Source organism: Mastigoproctus giganteus, chromosome 8 (assembly GCF_048544385.1).
Source record: "Mastigoproctus giganteus isolate SK-2022 chromosome 8, ASM4854438v1, whole genome shotgun sequence".
NCBI lineage: Eukaryota > Metazoa > Arthropoda > Arachnida > Uropygi > Thelyphonidae > Mastigoproctus > Mastigoproctus giganteus.
The window spans coordinates 176,484,012-176,511,104 of record NC_143582.1 but is presented as its reverse complement, the minus strand read 5'-3'; the positions used below and the strand labels follow the sequence as shown (position 1 = coordinate 176,511,104).

The 27,093-nt window shown below is 38.3% G+C and overlaps 1 protein-coding gene across 1 annotated transcript in view; it reads right to left on the bottom strand.

The window, feature by feature from the left end:
- Window positions 1–27,093, bottom strand: part of LOC150082029 (rho guanine nucleotide exchange factor 17-like) — an 862,761-nt gene that overhangs the window by 58,483 nt on the left and 777,185 nt on the right. The window contains exons 23-24 of the mRNA XM_090380403.1: window positions 24,659–24,807; window positions 4,384–4,558 (exon numbers count right to left, since the gene is read on the bottom strand). Of these exons, the coding sequence (XP_090236529.1) occupies window positions 4,384–4,558; window positions 24,659–24,807 (324 nt within the window). The remainder of the gene's footprint in view (window positions 1–4,383; window positions 4,559–24,658; window positions 24,808–27,093) is intronic.

Here is a 27,093-nt window from a genome sequence, read left to right as displayed (position 1 = left end):
TCGATGTCGACTGGCTTCACTTCCTCGGATTTTATGTCTTTTTTAACTAATAGGATAACCCCTCCTCCCTTCCTATCCTGTCTATCCTTTCTGTAGACATTGTACTCCCCAAATTCCAGTTCTGCATTCCTTATATCAGTGTGACACCACATTAGTTAGTTAGTTATTTGGTTTTAGGAGCATTAGCAACTAAGGCCATATTGCTCCGGGATATGCGGTGGTCATTACTTGACCTTTCCGCATCCTCTGTATTTGGTGGTGACGGGCTCGAACCCCGGTCTAATCAAGAAGCGTGTGTTACGCACTGCTGCTCCTTCCCACCTGGCTACAGAGGTGCTGTGACACCACGTCTCTGATATCCCAACAATATCTGCCTTTGATGTTTTGAGCAATACCTCAAATTCATCAAATTTATTTACCAAACTCCTAGCATTGTTGTACACGCAAGTATACATGCACCTGTTTCTATTCTTAGCTACCCTAACACAACCCATGTGTTTACTTGTACCGCAATGCCTCCCAGCATTCTCTGAAATATCCTGCATCTTGTTTTTCAGGCTTCTGTTCATTCCAATAGAAGCAGTGCAAGAATCTCTTTCACCTCTGCCAGTGGCTACTGTTAATCTATTAGTAGTCACTGGCAGAGGCTACTGTTAATCTATTAGTCTTTCTCTCCCCCCAAGCTAGCAGTTTTCCGACCCACCTAACACTGCCTCGATAGCATCAGCAAATATTCTTGCACCCTTTCTATTTAAGTGTATCCCATCCCTGTAGAAGCAATCTCTCTCCTGTTAACAAGTACAGTCCAGGCTGAAAAAAATTCTACCCCTTGAGCCTTGCACAATCTTTCCAGGGCCAAATTGATCGACAAGGCTCTCATCATATACTCCCTCCTATCGTGTCTGGGCAGAATTGCAGACACTTTCAAATTCAACCCTACTTCACGGCTTTTTTTCAACAGTGACCTGTACTTGTTAAGTAATTCCACTGGTCTCTTACTCTTAATATCATTAGTGCCAACGTGTACAACTATATCACCTTTTGTGCCATTATCATTAGTGATTCTTCATGCATTAAGAATCTGCAGATAAAAGAACCACTAGGTGGCAGTGATCACAGTGTGCTGAAGTGGGATTTACTCAATGAGGTAACTACCATCAAGGGTAATGCGAAGGGTTTTTGCTTTCGTAAAGGCGACTACGGTGGTCTGAGACAGTATTTAAATTCGATATGGTGGGACCAACTGATGATGTTATCAACAGCAAATTCAAAATGGGAAGCATTCAAAGAATTAACCTTGGAAGCTGTAGAGCTGTTGAAAAGAGTACAGAGAGAATCAAACAAAGGGTTGCTCTTACGAAGAAAGGCTTAAGTTTTGCAAATTACAGCGTCTGGAGACTAGGCACCTGCGAGGTGATCTGATTGAGGTGTATAAAGCCTTGAATGGTTTGAGCATTCTCAATGCTGATGGGATTCTTCCTCTTGCTCAGAATAATTACCTGAGAGGGCATAAATTCAAATTGAGAAAAGACAGTTGTAGGATAGATGTTCGGAAGTTTGCCTTTAGCCAGCGAGCGGGTGGTTGATTGCTGGAACAAACTTCTATCTGTCGTAGAAGTTGATAGCTTAAATAGATTCAAGGCAGAACTAGACAAACATTTGGAGCGAGTGAATGAGGGAAATTAGGTTTTTTTTTTTTTTGGCTGATGCTATATAAGCTTGCTTTCTTGCATCATGTGTCTTTACTAATGCTAAAGGATATGGATCTGTTGGAACAAGTGCAACACACACAGACACAAACAAAAAAGCAAGATTAGTCAGGGGACACAAAGGGGTGCCCTTACCAAGAAAGACGAGTTCTGTGAAGTGCATCATCTGAAAACTGGTCACATGCAGAAAAAACATAAATTAAGTATTTATGGCTTTAAATGGATTGAATAAACTATAAAATAATGTAGTGTTATTTCATATTTTCAATAGCTTGCACTGAAATAGGTACCCCACTTTTTTTATTAGATCGTAGCATAGGGCTCACACAACCTACTTATAGAGAGAGTGAGGGGCTCACATCTGGTGATATGGGCTTGGCAAACCTAGGTCCTAAGCTGGATATCATCATTCTTCTCTTTCTTACCTGCTTGGTGATTCCCTTCTACTTCTGACTCTCTCTCTCAGGGTAACATGGGAAATTTTTTTTTTTGACTGGTGCAGCTGAAGCCTCAGGTTTCCTTGCATCATATGGCTAATAATAATAATAATAATAATATACACTATTTCTACTGGAAGGTTTCGTCAGCTACCACATTGGCTGCTTATTTAAGTTTGATACAATCATTCACTGCTCAACACAAGGTTGCTAATAGAGGCTACCTTCTATATTATTATTATTTGCCATATGGTGAGGCTTTTGCTGCACCAGCCAAAACAAAATTTCTGAGTTACCCTGAGAGAGAGGGGGGGGAGAGAGAACAAGAGTCAGAAATAGAAGGGAATTACCAAGGAAGAGAAGAATGATAATATCCAGCTCAGGACCCTAGGTGTACCAAGCCCATACTCACCAGATGTGAGCCCCTGGGGTATAATGATGGAAGCAAACAGCATGAAACTCAGTCACAGCACATCTCTGAATTTTTAATGGATAAAGAATTTGCATACTGGGTAATGTTATCCAATTAGAAACAATATTAGTTACTTTAGGTTGACTACATGGAGAAATGTAATCATTTCTAAAGGGTTAAGTGCTGCATTAGCTGGACAACAGTATCCCCAGGTGGTGGTGAATCATAAAATACATAATGCAGAGCAGCAGTATTTTATAAAACTATTTCAGCTTTTTCATAACATACATTAAAATAGTACTTACTTCTTTATTACATCAAGTTTTTAAATTCTCTTGAATTCCTGGTTAAACTCTGTAATATCTTATATTCCAACTGGAATATCAAGCTGGCAAAAATCCATCAAATGGAACATCAAGTCTTGTATAATAACTTCATTTCCATCATTAAAAAGAGCTCACAAAACTTGATGACCACAATTTACCTGTCAATGTCAAACAAGCAGAAGTGATACAAAATGTAAACAGGAATCCAAAATCTAGGAATCAATTCTTTGATAAAATCAGTGTGAAACAGTCATATTAGCAATGCTACAGACTGGGCACAAACTGATACGCACTTTACATGAAAGATGATCTTCCCCAATATTCTTATATGTAAGGCATCTAATGTTAGATTGCCCATTTTATCAACAGGCCCATGAAACAACTTTTCAATCATATATATGGTCACAAGCTTCACCATCTCACCAGCTCATTCCCAGTGACAAATCAAACATTAATAACATCTTACATCTTTACTTTTCTCGATTTAGGAAATCTCATCAACTGCATTTAATGAAACCTTGATATCACAACAACAAGAATTGCCAGACTACATGGTGAAAAGTTGCAATCACTGCAAGCCACTGCTTTTGCCATGCAAGCATACTACCAGATGCTTACATGGAAAAAGCACAGTATCATTATTCAGTGATGAATTCTTCATGTGCAACATAGTGGAAATGTCTACTCTAGCTTTGCTATTGTTCATCTCTTTATACAATGACTTTGTACAAAATGAAAAAGAAGCATATAAAGCCTTAACAAATGTGATCAGGGTTTTTATTTTGCTGTTGTGTTTCCTTAGTTGAAGTAATGCCTGACTGCATATAGACCAATGACTAAACTGTTTGTGGTCCTGTATAGTGTCATGCAATAATCTCCAAAGCCATAAACTAGCTGATCTCTCTCTCTCTCATAGAGTTAGAGTTGGTTGTATCCCTAAACCCATCTCATTATATGCAATGATACTGAGTAACAAGTCTATCATTCTGTTTTTTGAACAAAGTTCCTGAGATGCTCATGTGATGACTGTTTGAAATAAGAAATAATGGGATTAGCTTTGCCAGAATTCATCTCATTCAAAACTTTAATCAGAATCACTTAACATGTGCATAGGAGAAGCCATCTTCATGCACCACATTATGAGCTGTCATTAAGTGATAGAAAATGTTGGCAACAAAAGTATAAACACTGAATCGTCATAAATATAAGTAGCTGATTTCTTACTGTGCACGGCTGATGAATGGCAAGTGTGATAATAGCCATCCTCAAATTGAACAAACCACCATACAATTGTTTTTTAATGGCTGAGGGCTTCATCTCCAAATGAAATTTAGAAATGAAGATCTCTCAAGGATCAGAGAAAATTTCAACAAATATTATCAACCAAGCACCATTTTTAATATCTTATGTTGTAATTTATTTCCTTGCAACAAATCTGGTACCAGAAATAAGACCTCTTATTACAGCCATAAATGTAATACTTTAAAAGATAAACTTACCAGCCAACATTTTAGTAACAGCAGGAGCAACATTCACATCAAGAAGACATTCGTAAGTAGTGGCATGGAAGAGGCGTATCACTGCACTATGCTGGATAGCTATCCACACACCTAAACCTGATGTGACCATACACAAAACGTTTCGGCTATTGTCACTACTTACTTGGAATGCATGCTGAAGAAGAAAAAAGTATATGGCAAAATGGGACATAATTGAGGAGGAGAAGGTACTAAAAATTGCATCTTTATTTATACATCCAATATGAATAAATGAAATTTAGAAGCAAACATAATATAACCATCATTCGTTTACATTTCTCACATTAGTGTCTTATATGTTTTGTCAATTCAGAAAGCCATTTGTTTATTCCTAAAAATGAAATTGTGAGATAAATGTGAAATGATCCTCTATCACTGGTTACTTTTGCATATTTAGGTAATTTCAAGAAAAAACTTATCTACCCATTATTGAGTATATATGTCAAGGGAAACTTCAAAGGGACTTTCTGTATAACCTCCAGTAGAGGCATTATAAATAATGCATTAAATATTTGTGATGTGTTGTTTTCATAAGTTAACTTTTGTTTATTAATTTATCGATCCAAATAAAAAGTGAAAATAATTCACAGAGAAACTAGGTGCAAAAAATAAACATTGTATAGTTAAATTTTAGAAAAAAATTTTTGACACTGTTGCACATAAAAAAGTCTACTGTACAAATCGGAGCAGTGTGGCATTAAGAGCAAGTTACTACTTTGGATAAAGGGATAGTTGAGTAAGAGAAGAAGAGTGATTATCACTAGGACTGCTCTTAGATAAATGTTATTAGTGGAGTCTCCCAGGATTCAGTGCTGGTCATTATTGTTTTCTGTATTTATTAATGATACTGATGAAGGTATTGGTGTTTAAGGGTACAAAGGCCAAAATGTGCCAGGTCATATATTATTATCCTAAAGTATTATAATTTGTTCCATTTTGGCATCAGAGGACTTCATATATATGCCTTTGCTTCAGAAAAGTATAGAGTGTAGCTAGGTTAGCACTATTGCCAATCATGTGGGTAAGCGATAACAGTTCTTGCAGTTGTGATTGAGAGTGGAAAGTACTTCTTCTGAAATGGGAATAGTGGGAACAATCTAAAAGTATATGCTTGACTGTAAGTGGTAGTGTACAACGCACGCATTGAGGTGGGTCATCCCCCATGAGTAGATATATATATGGGTTAGGTGCGTAGGTACTATCCTTAGTCTTGCTAGTACAACTTCTTCCTATCTATTTTGTTTGAAGCTGGAAATCCATAATGCTGGTTCTTCTTTGATTTAGTGCAATTTGTTATTACTTTGTGACTTCCATATTTCTGTCCATTGAAATGTACAGACTTTTTTTTTATATGCTTCAAATAGTCTCTATATGGTACTTGGTAATTTGCTGGTGTCGTACTGTTTGGTTTTTTGGCTGCCTGATCTGTTCTCTTATTGCCTAAGATACCAGAATGCCCTGGAATCCAGCAGAATTTCACTGAATGATTCCTACTTCGTAGATGGTTTAAACAGCAAATGATTTTTCTGATTGGTTGTGATATTGAAAATTGATTGCTCAAAGCAGACACTGCACTCAATGAATCAGTGTATATTATACTGCTAGCATTGTGGAGAGTGTTAATAATCTAAGGCTAGTTTGAGTGCATGTAACTCAGAAGTATAACTGCTACATTCAACTGGTAGTGATATGAAGGCTGTAAAAGATGGAAAGACAGCTGCGGCACCAACGGCAGAACCTGTTTTTGAGCCATCTGTATATATTTGGCAGCTTTGTATATTGTTGAGGGCATATTCTTTATGTATCTGTTTGATATTTTCATCTGCCAGGGATTTCTTTCCCCATTGCTGAAAGTGGGTATCACAGTGAGGGAGATTTACAGACCAGGGTGGATCAGGAACATCGCTCTCTTGAAGTATGTTATCAAAATCAATATTCCAAGTGTGAAGCAAATCTTTTAATCTAATGCCAGTTGGTCTACTGTTATAGAATAGTTGCTTTCCAACCCATTCAGGATTGGAAAGCAAACCATTCAGGATTGGAAAGCAACGGTCGAACAGGATGGACTGGAAGGCTTTGAATTTTAGCTGCATAATTTATAAGCAGCATTTTCCTTCTAAGGTAAAGTGGAGGTTTGTGTACCTCTACATACACACTCTGAACAGGGGATGTTCTAAATGCACTCAGAGAAGTACAAAGGGCACTGTGTTGGATGGTATTAAGTCTGATTAATGCACTTTTCCTAGATGAATCATATACAATAGCACCATAGTCTAAACGAGACTTGATAATAGCATGATACAAATGTAATAGAATGTATCTATCAGCTCCCCATGTCATAGCAGAAATGACATTTCTGCTATGACATGGAGTAAGTATATTGAGGACCTAAGTATATTGAGTTTCTTTAGACAAACAGTGCAGAGGTATGTGATATGTGGAACTAAGTTAAGTTTGGTGTCCAAGCCTAGGAAACCAAGGTCACTGGTGAGAGGGATCAAATGGTTTTTTAATCTGAGTTCCAGTTGTAGCTTACGTTTTTTGCAGAAGTGAACTGCAATTGTTTTTTGTTCTGAAAAATGATATCCATTCTGCAGTGCCCATGTCTCCAACTTATTTACGGAGAGTTGTCAGCTGTCTTTCAATGGTATGAATACTTTGTGAACAGGAAGATATAGTAAGGTCATCAGCATACATATATAGTTCTACAGTATTGGGGAGGTTGTGCGTTATTGTGTTCAGTCTAAGTGAAAAAAGGGTAGAGCTCAGTACTGATCCTTGTGGGACACCTTCTTGAGTGTAGGACCGAGAAAGTACAGATTGATAGTAGACCTGAAAGGTTCTGTGTTGAAGAAAATTTCTAATGAATTCTGGTAAGTGCCCTCGCAGTCCTATGGAATGAAGTTCTCTCAATATGCCATACCTACAGGTAGTGTTGAAAGCCTTTTCTATATCGAAACTTACCATTACAAGATGTTCATTTCTGACGTAAGCAGTGCGGATGTTAGTCTCAGCTTTCACCATTAGATCCAAAGTGGTTCTGTTTTGTCGGAAACCAAACTGATTGTTGTTCATCAGTGCTTTTGTTTCAAGAACCCAGGTAAGCCATCTGTGTATCATTCTTTCTAGGATTTTACTTAGGCAGCTGGGTAGAGAAATAGGTCGGTAATTTTTTGGAAGCGAGTGATCTTTTCCTGGTTTAGGAAAGGCTAAAATGATGAAATGATGCCAGGAAGATGGATATGTACCTTCAAGAAAAATCTGATTATAGAACATTAATAGTAAATTCAAGGCTGTACTGTTTATATATGTTTCAGCATTACATAATATATACCATCAGGTCCAGCTGCACTGTTGGGTGATCTGTTTAATGCTGTTTGCAGTTCAAATAGATTAAACGGTTGATTATAGGCAATATATTGGGTAGTATGGAATTTTATTTTGTACCTTTCAGGCAAAGGTTTGATTTTAAGAAGGAGTTGCAATATGGTGACGTGGGAGGTGTTTGGTAGAAATACTCTGCAAGGGCATTAGCTATTTCTTCAGAAGAAGATATTTCCTGTCCATTTTTGATTAAGATGGGAGAAGGAAGAGGTGGATATTTCCCATTTAATTGCCGAATCTTTTTCGATATGAGACAACTGCTAGTATCCTTTATAATAGTGGAGGCAAACTGTATCCATGATTCCTTTTTGGCTTTTCTTCTAATTTGTCTAGCTTTAGACTTGAGCCTTTTATATTGAATTAGGTTATTGGTAGTTGGGAACTTCCATAACAGATTCCAAGCTTTATTTTTTTCCTTTTTGGCATTGGTACAAGCTTCATTCTGCCAGTGTTTAAGGTTTTTGTGTTTACATGTGGAGGCTATGGTCAGTATTTGCCTGGTAATATGCTCTGTGACATCATCAATGGGTTGAAAACTTTTCCCAATCTGCTTTGGATAATTTCCATTTTGAGCGATTATCAGGGTATGGTGTTTGAAGCATTTGGATTCTGCATACGATTGGAAAGTGATCATTATTGTATGGGTCGTTTAAAACTGTCCATTCTATATACTGGGATATAATATGGGGGAACAGAGAGTTAAATCAATTGCTGACATAGATCCAGTGGGAAGGTGAGTATAAGTATTTTCACCAGTGTTCAGTAATGTTAGATTCAGTTGGTCTAGTATCATCTTGATCAAGCGTCCTCTAGTGTCCATATGGTCTGAACCCCACAATGGATGATGCACATTGAAATCACCAAGGATACAAAAAGGTGGTGGTATTTATCTTATGAGGCCTTCTAGTTCTTTGAACACACACACACATCTTGTTAGGTGGAAGGTACAGAGATACTAGAGTTAGAATTTGCCCAGCAACGTACAGCAACAGCTTCTAAGTGGGTCTGAGGCAGAATGTTTCTAGAAGGTATTTTACAGTCAACTAGAATCGCAATGCCTCCATGTGCGGATAATGAAGAGTTCTTTTCTGTAAAATGTAAAATTCCTGATTGATGGAGTTACTTGTGAAGTTAGATTAGTCTCTTGCATGCAAGTGGCTATAGGACTATATCGGGAGATTAAATCATAGATGTCATCAGCATTTCTGCGTAAACCTCTACAATTCCATTGAACAATGTTCTGCATTATCTGGGTTTGAGGAGGGAAGGTGAGTCTGTCTGTTTCTTGTGAGTGGTTTGCTTTTGACGGTCATATTTCGTTTTATCTTTTCTAGGAAAATTGGGACATCCAGGATCTGTACTCTCTTCTACATCATCAGTTTGACCTGATGAAAATCCAGTCTCCATATCATCTTCAGCATGAAGATCAGGACTGTTTCATCGTGTGTAGCTATATTTTCAGAGTCCATTTTATTTGAGTTTGTAATTCAGTGGCTTGTTGCCTTCGTGATTTATTTGACATTTTATCATGATTTGATTTTAGGCGGAACTGCGATAAGGGTATTACTTATTTCATTAACTAGAACAGTTTTGGTGGTAGGTTGAGGTGTTGATAGTACAAATCGTGCCCATTCTGCAATGGATGTATTGGGTGGAATTGATACCTCAGTTTGGGTTGAAACAGCTTGGTACTTTTGTGTAAAGGAAGCATACATGGTTTTTGGGATAGTTTACTTTATTTGCTTTCTTGCTTCTTGATATGTGACCTTATTCTCGATCTTATACTTTTTTTTTTTTTTTTTTTCAATTTTCCATAGGTCGCATGGTTTTGAGTATGCTGGATGGTTATTCTTGCAATTTGGACATTCTGGAGCCTTTGCAGTACACTCTGTTTGTGAATGGTTTTTTGACCCGCAGTTAGGACAAGTAGTTTCACCTCTGCATGTTGTCTGGGAGTATACTAGGAGTATTCTTTGTAAGTGGTTCTGTTAAGTACAGAACCACTTACAAAGAAATGAGGATGAGAAAAGCACTGGAAAGAAAGCAGAATAAAATCACTGAAAAAGATCACACTCTATATATCACTTAGGAAAATCGCTTGGCACTCGGGGTCACTGATGAAGGCAAAGCAAACTTAAAGTAATTCCAGATTAACATACCAGCTGTATGGTACCACACTCAGGGCAGTGGAGAATGAAAAAGACCTTTTTGGAAATTGTGCAGTCAGATATGAAATTCTCTACGCAGTACGCACAAGTTTGCCAGGACAGCTCATGGTGTTTTGTCAATGATAACAGGAACTTTGCTAAGAGGGATAAGGAGATGACTGTCACATCTTTGAGTACTGCATACAGGTTTGCACGCTTCATTTTAGGAAGGAAATAGATCTGATGAATGAGTACTGAGAAGAGCAACAATATTAGCGAAGGGAACAAAAAGGGTGATCTTACCAGAAAATGTTTCAGTTCTGCAAATTGCAATGTTTGAAGACTAGGCACCTGTGGAGAGATCTAATTGAAGTGTTTAAGGCTTTGAATGGATTGAATAAGCTCAGTGCTGATGGAATCCTTCCTCTTGCTCAGACTACACCCACATAAATTCAGATTGAGGAGAATGGTTACGGGATAGATGTGCAGAAATTTGCCTTCAACTATGGGTGGTTGTTTGTTGGAACAAAATCTGATTTGGTGTTGTAGAGGTGGCTAGTTTGAATAAAAAAGGAAGAACTAGACAAACTGTTAGAGAGGATGGACAAATGATAGGGGAAGTGTTGGATTTTATATTTTTATTATTATGTTTTGTTTTGCTGATGCTATATAAGCTTGCTTTCTTGCATCATTTGCCACTACTGACAGTAATTTCCTACCTTCCAAATGGTAAATTGGAAGCAGCGTGAGGAGTGTATCTCATTTGTGATAAATCAGTAGATAGAAGACCAGTTCTATTGCTTGAAAATCTGCAATGTATATACTACCTTCATAGGGAATGCAATTACAAATAGTTCTGCTTGGGAAAACACAAGCAGATCCCACTGATACTTCCTACTTTCCATATCTATATATAATGGCAAGAAGTCAGAATATTCAACTCTACGCTGCAAAAAGTTGCTTATATATAAATGGAGATGTCTCAGCTTTCAGCCAATTTCTAAGAGTAAAGTCACAAGATGGAAGATGCAAAACTCCAAGGAGGAAGGACTTGCTTAGCTGACATGGATATATTATTCAAAAAAAAGTTTATTATCTCAAACTACCTCTTAAAGCCTAATACCAAAGGGATGGCTGGCAGTTCTGTGGTGCTATACAGGTTTTCCCATTGTGGCATAAAAATGGATGTCCACATAGGATGGTCTGTAATGACAACTGTTGACATTAAAGCATCAGTGGTGGTTCATTGGCTTCTACGTAGGGACGTTGGAAAGAAGGCAAAGTACAAAATGTTCCATTGGCACTTCAGATGGCTCTGTGATGCATTGGGTCAATGAAGAACAGAGTTTCTCGCAAGACTTGGGAACCATAGTCTTGTTTGGTTGAATAAGTGTCAGGTAAATGCACAATAATATGCTTCTATCTGCTCCCCAATAATTGGAGATAGCATTGAGGATGTTTAGTCCTCAGTGCTACCCCTCATGCATTTTGTCTTGAGCCAGTAGATATGGATATCATATCTGTTGTCAGAGCAAAGTCAGCTTTTTACCAAAAATGAGTCCAGGAAATTTTGTTGTGGCTACTACAGGGATTGCATTTTGTTCTGGGCAGGATGAAGTTTCCATTTATGGCAGAAATGTAAACAAATGGTCTTTTTAGAACATATCTGTCAACATCAAACAAATTGCATCCACATAAAGAGCACTCTATTTACCGATGGAGGAGGAAGCCACTTTGCAAAAAGCACAATGTTAAGAATGGGGCCTTAAGGAACTCTCTCTCTCTCTCTCCTTGTCAAAAATACCAGAAGTTAGATTTAACTCAAACCTGGAAGAGCCATTTGATAAAAATAGGAAGATTACCTCAGAGATCAAATAAATAGAGGTCCTTTAAAATACCATACCTCCAAGTCATGTCATGCTTTTTTTCCCATGTCAAAGAAAACTGATAACAAGTGTGAATGTTTTATGAAGAATCATGATTGGATGTGTTTAATCAGATCAAAAAGTCCAAAGTGGACTGGTTGCTTTGGAAGCCAAACTAGGTGTTGTTGATTAAGGGTTTTAAGACACAATGGCATCAAAGGCTAAGATGTGTCTTTCCATCTGTTGAAGGGTAGGTGGATTCTGGTTATTACATAGACTTTGGAAGCAAAGTAGTCTGGGATTTCTGAAGTGCGGGCATACCAAAAGGATGTGTTTTACTGTAAGGTGAACTTGGCATTGAAAACAGAGAGGGGGATTCTCATTAGCTAGTAGATGATAATGTGTGGCCAATTCGTAGTCTAGCAAGCATTACCTCTTCTTTGCGACTTTTTCTGATGCTTGATTTCCATATTTCTGGATTTGGTTTTATTTCTTGGAGTTTATTATTTGTTTGATTTCTCCATATCTGACCCCATTCATCTTCACTTGTTCTAATAATGATTGGTCTGAAATCATTGTATGGCACTATCATTGTTTCATTTGACAGTTCTGATGTTGACTTGGCTGCATTGTCTGCTTTTTCGTTGCCTTCTATTCCAGAATGTCCTGGAATCCAGCAAAGAGTTATTTCAGAGTGTTTTTTTTTTTTTTTTTTTTTTTTTTTTGACATCATCATCTTTCTTATCAAAGAAATTGGCTTTCTTTGATAAGGACAGAGAGAGAGAGACGACTGTTGACATATTTCACTTACTGCAAGCTGTATAGCATACAGTTCTGCTGAAAGTATGCTGCACTCAACTGGAAGGGATTTTGAAATTACATGCGAAGGGAACACAGCTACTGCACCTACATGTGAGTGAGGCTAAGAGCCATCCGTATAGATTATGAGTTTCCTTGTGTATTGTAAAGTATAGTTGGCATGTAACTGTCCGATGTTAAGTGATGGAATGGTATTTTTTGACTACTGAGCAAAGTAATGTTTGTTGTTTGTTTGGTTTTTTTTAGGAGCATTAGCAACTAAGGCCATATTGCTCCGTGATATGCGGTGGTCATTCCCTGACCTTTCCGCATCCTCCGTATTTGGTGGTGACGGGCTCGAACCCCGGTCTAATCAAGAAGCGTGCGCTACGCACTGCTGCTCCTGCCCACCTGGCTACGGAGGCGCCGAGCAAAGTAAAGATCAATGTATATATCATGTCTATTTCATGGAGGTAAAGGCATATTTGCGCTTTCCGCAATTTTATTGAGATCGATTTTCCACTATCCCAGCAGGTCTGAGTTCGTTAGGCTTGGATTCGTAAAGTGTTGGCCAAAGAGGTTGGTTGAGGCATACCCAGCAAGGACGAGATGGAGATCTTCTTATTTTGACAGCATATTGGCAGAGTAGGCATTGTCTTCTAAGATAAAGCGGAGGGTCATGTGGTTCTATGTACAAGCTCTGTACTGGTGAGGTTCTGTAGGCACCTAGTGCAGATCGAAGTGCACTGTGTTGGATGGTGTTCAGAGACCGTAAAATGCTGTTTTTAGCTGAAGCGTATACGATAGTTCCATAATCTAATCCAGCAATGACTACCTGTCAACACCCCAAAATGCTGAGGATACTGCACAAAGGATGTTTAGTTTCTGGAGGCATGTAGTTCGCAAGTAGGTTATATGCTTATGAAAATTAAGTTTGGTGTCTAAATTCATACCCAATAATCTTATGGAATCTGTCATCGGTATTTCTCTGCCTTTCTGTTTTAACAGAGGTTCCGGATGAAGTGATTGCAATTTACAGAAGTGTATTGCTGCTGTTTTTCCCTCGGTTAATTGATAGCCATTGCGTTGCTTTTTTTCCAAGTTTCAATTTTGTTTATTGCTATCTGTAGTTGTCTTTCAACGGTAGCCATGTTCAATGATTGACAGGAAATAGCAAGATCTTCTGCATACATAAGTTTCTACCATAGCTGGGATGCCTCATATAATGTCATTGGCATGTAACGCAAAGAGTGTGGCACTTAAAATCGATCCTTGAGGTACTCCTTCTTCTTGCATGTGAATTTTGGACAGCTCATTCTAGAATCTTACTTGAAAGGTCCTGCGGTGAAGAAAATTCTGAATGAATCTAGGCAGGTTACCTCTCAGTCCAAGTTTGTATAAGCCTGGGAGGATTCCATATCTCCAGGTTGTGTCGAATGATTTGGTAATATCAAAAGTTATCATTACCATGTGCTGTTTTTTAACAAAAGCATTTCGAATGTGAGCTTCAACCTTGATGTGGACATCAGTTGTAGACCTGTTACGGCGGAAACCAAATTGATGGTATGTTATAGCATCTTGATCTTCAACGATTCAGGCAAGTCTCCTGTGAACCATCTTTTCTAATATATTTCCTAAACAGCTCGTCAAAGATATAGGGCGATAACTATTGGGGGAGGCAGCATCTTTTCTGGGTTTCACTATGGCTACCATAACTGACTGATGCCATGTATCCTCTCCTCAAAGATTCTGTTGTAAAATTTCAGTAGCATAGATTTTGAGTTTGAGTTGAGGTGACGAAGCATTATGTTGAAAATGTCATCTGGTCCAGCAGAACTAGTTCTGGAATTCTGGAGAGCTTCATTGAGTTCATTCATAGTGAACAGAACATTATAAGAATAAGATTGGTTTGTAATAAAGTTAATTTTATATTTTTACCCAGACATTTTTTTGTGTCTAAATGAGTCTTCATAAGACTGAGATGATGATGAAGTGACTGTGAATGTTTCTGCTAATGCCTCTGCAATATCAGTTGGAGAAGAAATATCTATTCCTTTCCAGCACAGGATTGGGGCCTTGGTTTGTTGACACTTTCCACTGAGGATATGGATCTTCCTCCAAATTATTCTGGGGTCAGTGTTTCTCCAGATGGTAGAACTGAATCGAATCCATGCATCCTGTTTAGCTTTTCTACAAATTCGGCGTGCTTCAACTTTCAGTCGTTTATAGTTTATAAGGTTGTAGCATTTCGGCGAAAAATGTTCCAAGCTTTATTTTGTTTTCTTTTGGCAAGAAAGTAATCCCTTGTCCACCAACCATTATATCTTTGTTTTGTAAGGTTTACTTTCGGTATTGCACTTGCAGCAGCTCCAAGTAGTTCTTCTATTATATGTCTAGTGGCATTATTAATAGATGCAGTAAGAATCAAGTGGTTATCAAATTGGATTGTTTTCGATAACTTCTCCCAGTTAGCTCGGTGAAAATTCCACGTAATTCTTTGGTTAGATGTATAGTTTTTATCCATCTGTATTTTGTCATTTATAGGAAAGTGATTACTGTTGTGAAGTTCAGTTAATACTGTCCAATCAAGGCTAGGATAAATGGACGAGGAACATATGGACAGATCCAGAGCAGAGCAGGATCCTGTAGGCAAGTGGATATAAGTATGTACACCGGTATTCAGTAATGTTAAATGATGGTTACTAAGTACAGTTTCGATCATCCTCTCTCTCTCTCTCTACGATCTATGTTTGGGGAACCCCCACAAAGGATGATGAGCATTTAGATCACTTAGAAAGCATACAGGTTGGAGCAGTTGATTAAGTAAATTGTCAAGTTCTACAGTGGAACATGAAACATTTGGTGGAATATAAATGGAGATAAGAGTAAGATTAATGCCAAGAACAATACGACCGGCTACTACTTCTAGAGTGGTGGAAAGCTGAATAGGTTTGGATGGTACATTACTACGAACTAATATTGCTACTCCTCCTCTTGCTGGAGACTCAGAACATCTCACATCTATATAGCGTATAGCGTGAGAAGTGTGCAGTATAATTTGATGATAAATAAGTTTCCTGTAGATAAATACATGCAAGATCATGCTGGTACATTAAGGATTTTAATTCATCAAGATTGCTTCTTATTCCTCTACAATTCCATTGAATGATTTTCTGCATTACTTGGGTTTAGGTTAGGTGGATTGGTCTGATCTTTTGGTTTTCCCTCGATCCTGTTTATATTTCTCCCATTTTGGAAAGACTGGGCGAGTAATATCCATCTCATCATCAGCATGAAGCAGGAGAACTGCATCTTCATTATCTGACTTCTCATCAATTTCCATAGTTCAATCAGTTGGTTTATTTTGTGTATGATGAGCATCTTTCTCCTTTGATAATGTTCCTGAGTTGGGAACGTCTTGTTGTGGCTTGGATGACTTTGTTTTAGTAAAATTTGATGGACTCTTGGTCTTTGTTGCTGTCAGTGTCTCACCATCCATGAGGATGGATCTGGCCCATTGAGCAAGAGTGTTTTTAATATCTGTTTATGTGCTTCTTGGTATGATACATTTTTTTCTACCTTGTACTTCATTATTTTCTTTCCCATTTTCCATGATTCGCAAGTTCTAGAATATGAGGGGTGAATACCCTGGCAACTGGGACACTTTAGCGTTGCTGCTGTACATTCAGTTTGAGAGTGGTCTGATGAGCCACACAGGGGACAAATGGCCTTACCCTGATATGCTGTTTGAGAATGACCATACTTCTGGCATTTAAAGCATCTAAGTGGATTTGATATATATGGTCGGATCTTACAGGAAAGGTAGCCAGCTTTTACTGATGCTGGGTGATTCAGACTGTTGAAGGTAAGATAACATTTCTTGTGGGTGTAAAGACACCATCTTGTTTGGTCATAATTCTCTTAGCACCAATAACATGTTGTGCCTTAAGTTCTTCAGCAATTTCTTCCTCGGGAACATTAAGGAGGTCCCATTCTGAAATTACCCCCTTTGCGGTGTTTGAAGTTCTGTGCAGGGTTACAGAAATGGGAAGGCCTCCAAAGGTCATTTGCTTCAGGAGTTGCCTAGAATGACTGGAATTAGATGTTTCAATAAGGAGATCTCCTGAGCAAAGTCGTTTGACAATTTTAGGAGTACCTGCTATGTCCTCAATGCTTTTCTGCACAAGAAATGGAGATAAGCTGCTAAGAGCTTTAGTTGACAGTGAATGTAGAATTAGGAAAGCAGGTAGTTCTGGTGAAGAATCATCTTTTTTGATTTTTTTTGCCTGAGATGACTCAAGTTCACGTGAGCACGTAGGCTCTACAGTCAGTGTTAAGGAATCCATAATTACTCCTTTTTGCCCTGAGTATTGGATTTATACTCAGGTTACCAGCCCCGCCACGTGGAGGCAGGAGCAGTGCCACCAGTGACCAAGCGATAAGTGGTTAGTATGTTAGAGAAGTTAATTATATATATAATAGAAAAGTGTCTTTCCTTTCTTGGTACGACGCTTACTTCTTTATTTAGGAAGAGTCTAAAATAAATAACTTTATAAAAGAAAAGGTTTTAACAATCTCTCTAATCAGTTGCTTGGAAAAAAGATGCTTTCAAATCGCTATGATCACTCGCTTGGCACTCGGGGCCGCCAAACTAGATTTTGTTAAAATAGTCATTTGCTTCAAGATGGTATAGAGGCCGAGAATTGACCATTTTTTCCAAGATCTTACATATGCAGCTAGTCAGAGCAATAAGGCAGTAATTGGTAGGGCTTTCAAGGCATCAGAAACAAAAAACAATTTCACTATGCCAATAATTCAGAAAGTGACCTTCCAGATAGATTCGATTATAGAGGAGAAGTAATTGCTATAGAGAGAATGTGAAGGAAACTGTTTTATTATCTGGCCTGCAGTGCTGCTCTGGTGGCATCTAAGTGCACTTACTAGTTCTTGTTTAGTGAATGGTAATTATAAGAGTCAACACTACTTGAGGAAAAGTTGAGTTTCTGTTTCTCAACTTGTTTCTTTAAAACCAGGAACTCTGTGGAGTATGATGTTTCAGCAGATATGCTGGAAAATACTTTCCTAGAGTATTAGCAATAGTAGTTTGGTCTACTATTTGTACATTGTTATGCTCTAATATCGACGAGGGCACTCACATATATTTATCTTTTGTTTTTTCAAATTTTATCCCAGAAACCTTTGGCACTGATCATCTGATTAAAAGAAGGCACAAACTTTACCCACCATGCTTTTTGGCTGTGATGACATATTAATTGGACTCAGGCAGAACCATGTTTAAAGGCTATAAGATATTCAGTGGTGGGGGGTAGTGTCAAAATATTCCCCAGGCATGGTTTTGTGCCTTTCTTGTTGCTTTGCATTCTTGGTTCCACCATAGCTTTAGAAAGTGTAGAAATCAAGAGGATGATTTTGAAATTGCAATTGCCACTGCATGGATAATACACTCTGTGACATATGTCACTGAATCATCAATTTATTTCTGCTGAATCGTAATAGGATTGAAGTCTGTTAGTTGTGCAAATGTGTCCCAATCTGCTGGATACCACAGGGAAATAATCACTTCGTAGGGATTATGTTCAACCTCCCATTTAAATGGAGGAGGCAGAAAACATATGTAAATTGATGTTAATTCCCACATTTAATAAGACAAGCTCATTACTGTAACGAATGGGCCTGGTGGGAATGGGGTCCACGGTTAAGAAAAATATATATACATACAATGATAACCCAGTTTAATATTAAACTGGGTTATCATTGTATGTATATATTTTTCTTAAGGTCATTACTATTAAGCATACATTCAAGAATATGACCTGATCTTGTTCATTAATTTCTGCACTACACCACAGGGTGTTATGTCCATTAAAGTCAGGAGTGGAGGAGAGAACTGTAGAATAGGATCATCGAGATCTGATTGGGAGATGTTTGTCCCAGGAAGCAAATATGAGGGTGGTTCAATAAAGAATCGCCCTGATCTAGCTGCAGAGGTGCTAGCCTGTTGGTGCTTGGCACAGATTTTAGTCCTTCTCTATATAGCCATCGTGTAGATTTACACATTTTTCCCATCAATGGATGAGGCTACGGATACCGTTTTTGTAGAAGTGGTGAGGTTGGTCTTTGAACCATGTTGCAGAAATGAGTGTCTCATCGTCAGGGAAGTGGGTCCCCCCGAAGAAATGATTTGAGGGAAGGAAGATCGGGTGCAAGATCGGGTGAGTAGGCTGGATTGGGCAGTATTTCATATCCACAAGGCCACTTGTGTTTTTGCAATTTCAGAAGTGTGAACTGGGGCATTGTCTTGAAGCATTCTCACACCTTTGGGCAGCATGCCATGCCTACATGTTTTGATTTTCTCCCATAATTTTGTAAGTTGACATAATAGGCACCTGTAATTGTTCTACCTTTCGGCAGGTAATCAGTCATTATTACACCTTTCTCATCCCAAAACACTGTCAGCATGACCTTTCCTGCTGATACTTGGACCCTTGCCTTCTTGGGGGATGGGGAACCATGATGTCACCATTCCATGGACTGCTTTTTACTTTCAGGGTCGAAATGGTGTATCGAAATGTATTCATCCTGAGTGATTAGACGAAAGAAAAAGTCTTCCTCATTTTTTTGGCACAGGGCTAACAACTCTTGTGATTTCTGTTGTCGATCAGCCTTCTGGAAACCAGTCAATAATCAGGGAATCCATCTTGCACTCAATTTCCATAAATGGAGTTGATCATGAAGGACTGTTTCAACAGAGTCCACACTAATCTTCACCTCCTGGGACAATTCACGCACAGATATCCGGCGATATTCCACGATTAACGACTCCACTTTTCTGATTGTGCTGTCATCAATGGCTGAATGGGGACGACCTGGAATGGGCTCAGATTCTGCCGATGTCCGACCACATCTAAACTGTCTATGCCAGTGCTTCACAATGCCATAGGATGGGCTTCATCCTTATATACAGCAATCATCTCCTCGTGGATTTCTTTGGAAGATTTCCCCTTCAAGAACAGATACCGGATTACAGCTCTAGCTTTAACTTTGTCCATGATGTTACTTTGTCACACATTCAGCTCTGTAAGAGAAAAACAAATTAAGACGCAGGGCTGAAATTTTACACCTTTAGTACAGAGATATGTATGATACTACACACAAAATATCATGACTGCAATATGTGGAAGTAGGTCAGGGCGATTCTTTATTGAACCACCTTCATACGTACATCACGAGAAGCAACCCTCACTGCTAAACTAACTGCTACTGCTTCTGAGTTGGTGTTCAACTGAACGTATGTGAAAGGGGTGTGGTTGTCCACAAGGATTGTGACTCCTCCATAAGCTGGGCAATCCCCATTCCTGTCCTTAAGTATAGTGGTAAAGTTCCACAAGATTGGATCATCGTTTGCCTTTAAATACATTTCTTGCAAACATAAGCAAACAGGTTTTCATGTTTATTCAGCATCATTTTGGACCTTCCATATTTTGTTGGAATCAATGACAATTCCATTGTAAAAATTTGGCCATTATTACTTGGATTTAGTGGATATGTTAGCTGGCTTCCAAAATAATGAAGGTTTTGATTTGCTTTTAGGAAATAGAGGGCATCAAACATCCATTTCTTCCTCAGGATAAAGATCCAAATTAGGATCAACCATGCTTTCCTCCACTGCATCATGTATCCCACTAATAACAGGCATGGTCTGAGTGGGGAAAGGTTTTTCTTTAGCTGCTACTTTTTCTGTTAGTATTGAAATGGGAGTAGGTACTGCTTTTCTCGATGTGCTTCCATCAACAAGCAGTGAGCATGTAGTATAAAAGACTCACAGGGTGAGACTGAAATATCAGATTACATTGATTTTGAATGCTTTCTCAGAACTACTATCCCTAAGGATAGTAGTACTGAATAAGATTTTCCATTACTTTTTGATGTTACCTATTTCTTTGCCTCTGCATACCAATGTCCTTCATTCCTGTTGAGTGTATAATAACAAAACAAGGAACATGTGGTGGTGCAGCTTCTGTTTTTTTCTTATTACTTGTTCAGGAAGGGGCCTGGTAAATGCCCCGAAGAAAGAATAAAGATTTAAATTACCCAGAGGTTGGTTGACTGATTTGGGTTTTATTGCTACATTGGCAACTATGGCTATAATGTGGCAAAAACAGGTCATAAAAGATAACTGTTAAGATTTCAGTGAGCTAAAAAAATTAGGTCACAAATTATGTCAAAATGTATAACAATAAAATGTAAAGTATATTTTAAATAAGAGTGAAGAAGTTTAATGAATTAAAATAACTAAAAATGGCTCACATGTGATCATTGTTGGATAAGATCTGACTTGAGTATAAAAGGCTCACTACCATTAGTAGAGGCATATGATGCAAGAAAGCAAGCTTATGCAGCATCAGCCAAAAAAAAAAAAAAAAATCCCCATTTCACCCCTCTGTTTGTTCGAAATACCTGTCCAGCTAAGCCTTAAATTTATTTAGGCTATCAACTTCCACAAGGGATGGAAGTCTGTTCCACCAACCAACTATCCGCTGGCTAAAGGCAAATTTCCACACATCTATATACATCTGTCTTTCCTCAATTTGAATTTATGCTCTCTCACGTGATTATCCTGAGCAAGAGGAAGAATCCCACCGGCATTGAGCATACTCAAATCATTCAAGGCTTTATACACCTCTATCAGATCACCTCGCCTGTGCCTAGTCTCCAGACACTGTAATTTGCAAAACTTAAGCCTTTCTTCGTAAGAGCAACCCTTTGTTCCATTCACTAATCTTGTTGCCCTGCTCTGTACTCGTTCCAGCAGCTCTACATCCTTCTTGAAATGAGGCCTCCAGACCTGTATACAGTACTCAAAGTGTGGCCACCATTGCCTTATACAAGGGAATAATCACCTCCTTATCCCTGCTAGAAAAATTCCTGTATATATCATTGACAAGACACCATGAGCTACTCTTGCAGCCCATCTGCACTGCTCAGAAAACTTCATATCTGCCTGCACACCCTCAGGTCCTTTTCATTCTCCACCACTGTCAGTGTAGTACCACAGAGTTGATACGTTGCTCTGGGGTTACTGTTTCCCATATGTAGTACTTTACATTTATCAATGTTAAACTTCATTTGCCACCTCTCAGCCCATCTGCTCAACCTTTCCAGATCCTGTTGCAGCAGCATAGTGTCAGTAGTGTTCTTAACAACCCTGCCAACCTTTGTATCGTCTGCAAACTTGGACATTAAGCTTGATATACCATCATCAATATCATTTATAAATACAGAAAACAACAATGGACCCAACACTGAACCCTGAGGGACTCCACTAATAACATTAGTCCATGATGAGCAGTGTCCATTGATTACCACTCTCTGTCTTCTCCCCCTCAACCATCCCTTTATCCATAGCAGCAATTTGCCTCCAATGCCACACTGCTCCAATTTGTGCAGCAGTCTTCCATGTGCAACAGTATCAAAATGGTCACTCGGAAAAAGGTATCAACAGTTCTCACACATATGGGTGTTATCTGTCCTCAGCAGGAATGGATGCATAAGATATGTGGAGGCAACTAAGAACAACTTCCTTTCTATGGTTCCTGTGCAGACTAGCCTGCCAGTGTTTGATTGCAAGCTTTGTCTGAAACAGCTTGTTTGTGCCGGCCCATGCCAAGATTTTAGCCTCTGGGAGAATAATCAATTACATATTACTTGTCTACACTGAATATTAATGAGCTATGTTTGTTTTAGGGTTGTGGTGATCTGCCATCAGCCAGTTCCTCACCCTTGACCCCAATGTGGCATGGAATCCAGCAGAAATGGATGTTGAATGAACATTCAGAAAGAGAATATAACATCTACTGGACCCAGGTCAGGAACAGATGAGGATTATATCTCATCCCCAGTAAAGCCTGTAGATGCAAATATCTTCCCAGATAATGCTATATTTGTCTTCTCAGATGTAGCATTATCCCAGAAGACAGAAGCAGACCCAATAGGTGACTCTGAGCCATCAGAGAAGACAAGCAAGAAGTCAGTGGGCAGCACAGAATTCAACTCAGTGGGCAGCACAGAATTGTAGGTAGACAGAATGTGGAGTGCATAGTTTTGGGGGAAAGATGCCTCCGGTGGTTTCCCACATCTGCGCCATATGAACTCTGTGGAGACAACTAGACATTTCTGGAGACATGTTGATAGGCATTTCTGACTGTAACACTTCTGTTGTGAAGATAGTCCTGTATGCAGCTGTAAAGATTTGCTGGAATGCTAGCTTCTCTGAGTCTTCGTAGTATACTTGGCCACCAGAGCAAGTCAAAAGCCCCCGCGAAATCCACTGATATTACTAAGAAGTATTTGGTGGCTGAATTTTTCACTGAATCCGTGAGCTGTCGAAGAGCATCTTCTGCTGAACGGCCTGACCGAAAACCGAACTGGTTTGGGGACTGGAGATTTGCATTTTTATATTTTTCCAATCTGGATAAGAGAAGACGTTCAAATATTTTGCTTAAAACGGGAAGGAGTGCTATGGGTTTTCTATGACCTTGGCTGCTCTGGTGGTTTACTTGGGTTTTTTTTCAAAATGAGGTGTAGATTGGCCTCTTTCCAGTCATCCGGGAAGAGTCTAACTTCCAGACAATGGTTGTACAGGCTGAGAAGGAGATTTGATTGAGTCTCTGCAAGCTTCTTAATTACTTCTGCTTCAAGAAGTCTAACCCTGGGCTTGTTTTGTTTTTTTGTTTTGCCAATGGCAAATTGTGGGGTAAAGTGTAAAGTGTAAAGTGTATTTAGGGTCATACGGCACCAGGGGTTTCCCCCATCTCCGCGTTGTTTACATTCTGGCAAATTGTGGGGTGCTGTACTTTCCCCAGTTTTTAATAGAAAAGTTGCATGATGATATTCAAGTATGCAAGGGCAGAAGTGACTGTCTTAATAACTCAGCCACATTGGCTATCATGATGTTCAGTTCTCTTAGTAAATCTTGAACACAAATACCAAATGGATGGTTGGCTATCTTACGACTATTATAGAGGTTTTCCCAACATGGCACAAAAACAGATGTCCACTTGGGATGATCTAGCAGGGATTTTAGTTTAAAGGTGTAGTGTATTGCTATATGTACTGTACTAGTGTACAATTGCTTTCATCACTGAAGAAACAAGGATGGTTCAGTTGCTTTGACATATAGACTCTAGACAGATGTTCAGAACATTCCAATAGCAATATGTATGGTATAATAGTGGACTAAGTCAGCCATCACAGTATGCGTTTATAGTCAACACATACACCTGGGACCCATAATCTAATTTAGAATACACAAGTTCACGATAAAGTGATATGCAATGATCAGCATCCCACTTTTTTGGAGGATATAGGCCATAACATGTACATACCCTTCATGTACTTTGTTTGAAGTTGATGGATGTGTTCTAAAAATGTCAACTTTTTATCAAATATAAGTCCTAGGAATTTTGTTTCAGGTACTACTGGGATTGCATTTTGTTTGAGCTTTAGTTCCAGTTCAGGTAAAGGTTCCATTTCCAACAAAAATGGACACAAACTGTGTTTTGGAGGAAAACCTGAACCCATTAGCCATGCCAAAGAGTTGGCATGGTCAATAGCACGCTGCAATTGCCTTTTGATGACTCCATGTTGCATAACTGTGAAAATATGTTGATATCATCAACAAAGTGGGCGCTGTTTACAGTTGGAGAAAGTTATTCGGTAATAGAATTAACTTTGATAGCAAAAGCATTACACTTAGAACTGACCCTTGGGGAACTCCATCCTCTTGGCAAAATGGCAAAGTTCGATAATATTTTATAAACAAAACATCTTAATTAACTTGTACTGATATTATCAATAGTCATGTGAAAACTACATATTACAAAAAAAAAAAAAAAAATACAGCAACAATACTGGTTTAGAAAAGTGTGTTTAAATACTTGATAGGGGGAGGTGGTTTCATTATGTTGACCAGCATAATATAAAATCTGATTTTATAAAAAATAACTGAAGTATTTAGCTTACCTCAATAAGCAATGTGCCAGTATTGAGAACACTAATGCAATTCTGACAACCGCACCATAACTTTCCAGCTACTGCTAGCATCTTGGTCACTGGTGCAGCAGCACTACCTATCTGAACTTTCTGAGGCTCACTTGTATTCCAACCACCTCCTATGAGCAACAAAAAAAAAATTTTCAGACTACTAAATCTTTAGATCTAAATATTATCTTACACAACTGACTGTTCTTTGGTTGGTTGCTTGGAGTAATCCTTGGCACAGTTACTCTGGTCATAGTGTTCTACTGCATATGGTATGAAAGCTAATATGATCTTTTATCATGCATTATACATATATGTTCGTGCCCTGAATTGCATGTCGTGTGAGCTAGAAACCCTATCCCACAACCTGAGGCTGGCTAACTGCAATTGTTTTTGATTAATCATTAAGATGATAAATCAAAAATGTTATGTTCTCTGCACAGAAAGTAAATCAGAACATATCAGTTAAACATTTGCTCTATGATAATGTGCATTATTATTTTATTGTTAAAAGACATGATAACACAGGCATATAAAAGTAAATATGCAGGAAGATACTTCTCTGTGTGCATTCATATACACATAAATTTAATAACAGATTAATTAGCATTAAGTTAATTATAAAAACAAGGTCTTCTCATTATGGAAGACACTACTTCTACCAACCGAAAACCTACAATCTTCATTAACTGAAAGTGGAAGTGTAGCTTTGACTGAGAGTACTTATGCAATGTTTAAAACAATTATTGTAACTTGTAAAACACACTTCTGAACTATTGTAAACTAAACTTGTGATATCTGTTTGTTATTAATTCTGTCATTGTAGTTTACTAATTTGATAGTTTGTAATCATATGACATAACTGTTCTGACATGGACCTTATATCTCAATTCTCTGTAAACTTTTGTAAACCCGATGACTGTAATTCCTACTTGATTGATTTAGACTTAATGACTTTATTTATTATGCTGTATTGATTTGGTTAATGTTGCTTGTTGCATCTGTAAAGTCGCATAGCCACTGTATGGATAATTTATAATATTTTCTGACTTCTCTATTCTTCCTTTCCTCCTCCCTACATGCCCTGGAGCAACAATTTTCCATCTTTAAAAATGGTTTTTTTACCCTAAAAGAAAGGATTTAAAAATTGTGTCTTCTATAGAGAGAGAGCTAGGTTACTACTTAGTTGTAACTGGCAAATTTTCTGTCCCAAATGGAAAGTTATACTATTAGTCATGACACAATGATGCAAGGAAGCAATCTTACATAGCATCAACCAAAAAAACAAAAAATCTACCCACATAATCTGCCCATCACATATGATAATTTGTCTAGCCCTTCCTTAAATTTATTCAAACTACCCACTTCCATAACAACAATAGATGGAACTTACTCACTGGGTGAGAGCAAATTTTTACACATCTGTCCTGCAACTGTCCTTTCTCAATTTAAATTTATGCTCCCTTATGAGTGCCATTCAAAAAACAGAGTAAGAATGCCATCACCAAATAATCTATTTAAAGCCTTAAACACTCCAATCATGTCTCTTTGCTGGTGCCTAGTTTCCAAAAGCTGCAATTTGCAGAACTAAGGTCTTCTTTTGGTAAGAGTACCTTGTCTAATCTTGTTATTCTTCTCTGAACCTGTTCTTGGTCCACATCCTTCTTAAAATGAGACTACCAGACCTGTACTCAAAGTGCAGCCTAGTCACTGCTGGCAAAATTCCTGAATATCACTGAATAAACCCCTTCGGCTCTTCTAGCAGCCTATCTGCACTGCTCAGAGAACTTCATGTCAGATTGTACAATTGCCCCTAGGTCTTTTTCCACCTTTTTCATTCTGCACGACTCAGAGTGTAGTATCACGGAACTGGTATGTTATTCTGAGAGAATACTGTTATCCATATGCAGTACTTTGCATTCATCAATGTTACAACTATAATCCTACTTCTCAGCGAGTCTGCTTAATTTGACTATAGGAAAGCATAGGAAATGCCCTCTCTCCTCTCATGGCAGAAATACTTATGGCAAAATTTGAAGAATATTTCATGGAAAATCAACAGAAAAAAAACCTACAAAAATTCTTTAAAGCTTTTAACCACCACCAAAAAATCAAACTCAAAATGGAAATAGAAAACAATATGGAAATAGCAGCCTACCCTTCCTGGACATCCTGTTCACAAAAAAAAAACAAAAATAAAAAAAAAAAACCCATCAAGACCTAAATATGGAAGTTTACAGGAAGCCCACTGATACTGGAATCATATTAAACTACAAATCCTGCCATCCTTTCTCAACAAAAATTGGTGTTCTCAAGTTCTTCATCCTAAACGCTTACAGAATTTGTAAATAAAATAATCTACAACAGGAACTACAAATGATAGCCAGGCTTGCCATGAAGAACAGATTTCCTCAACA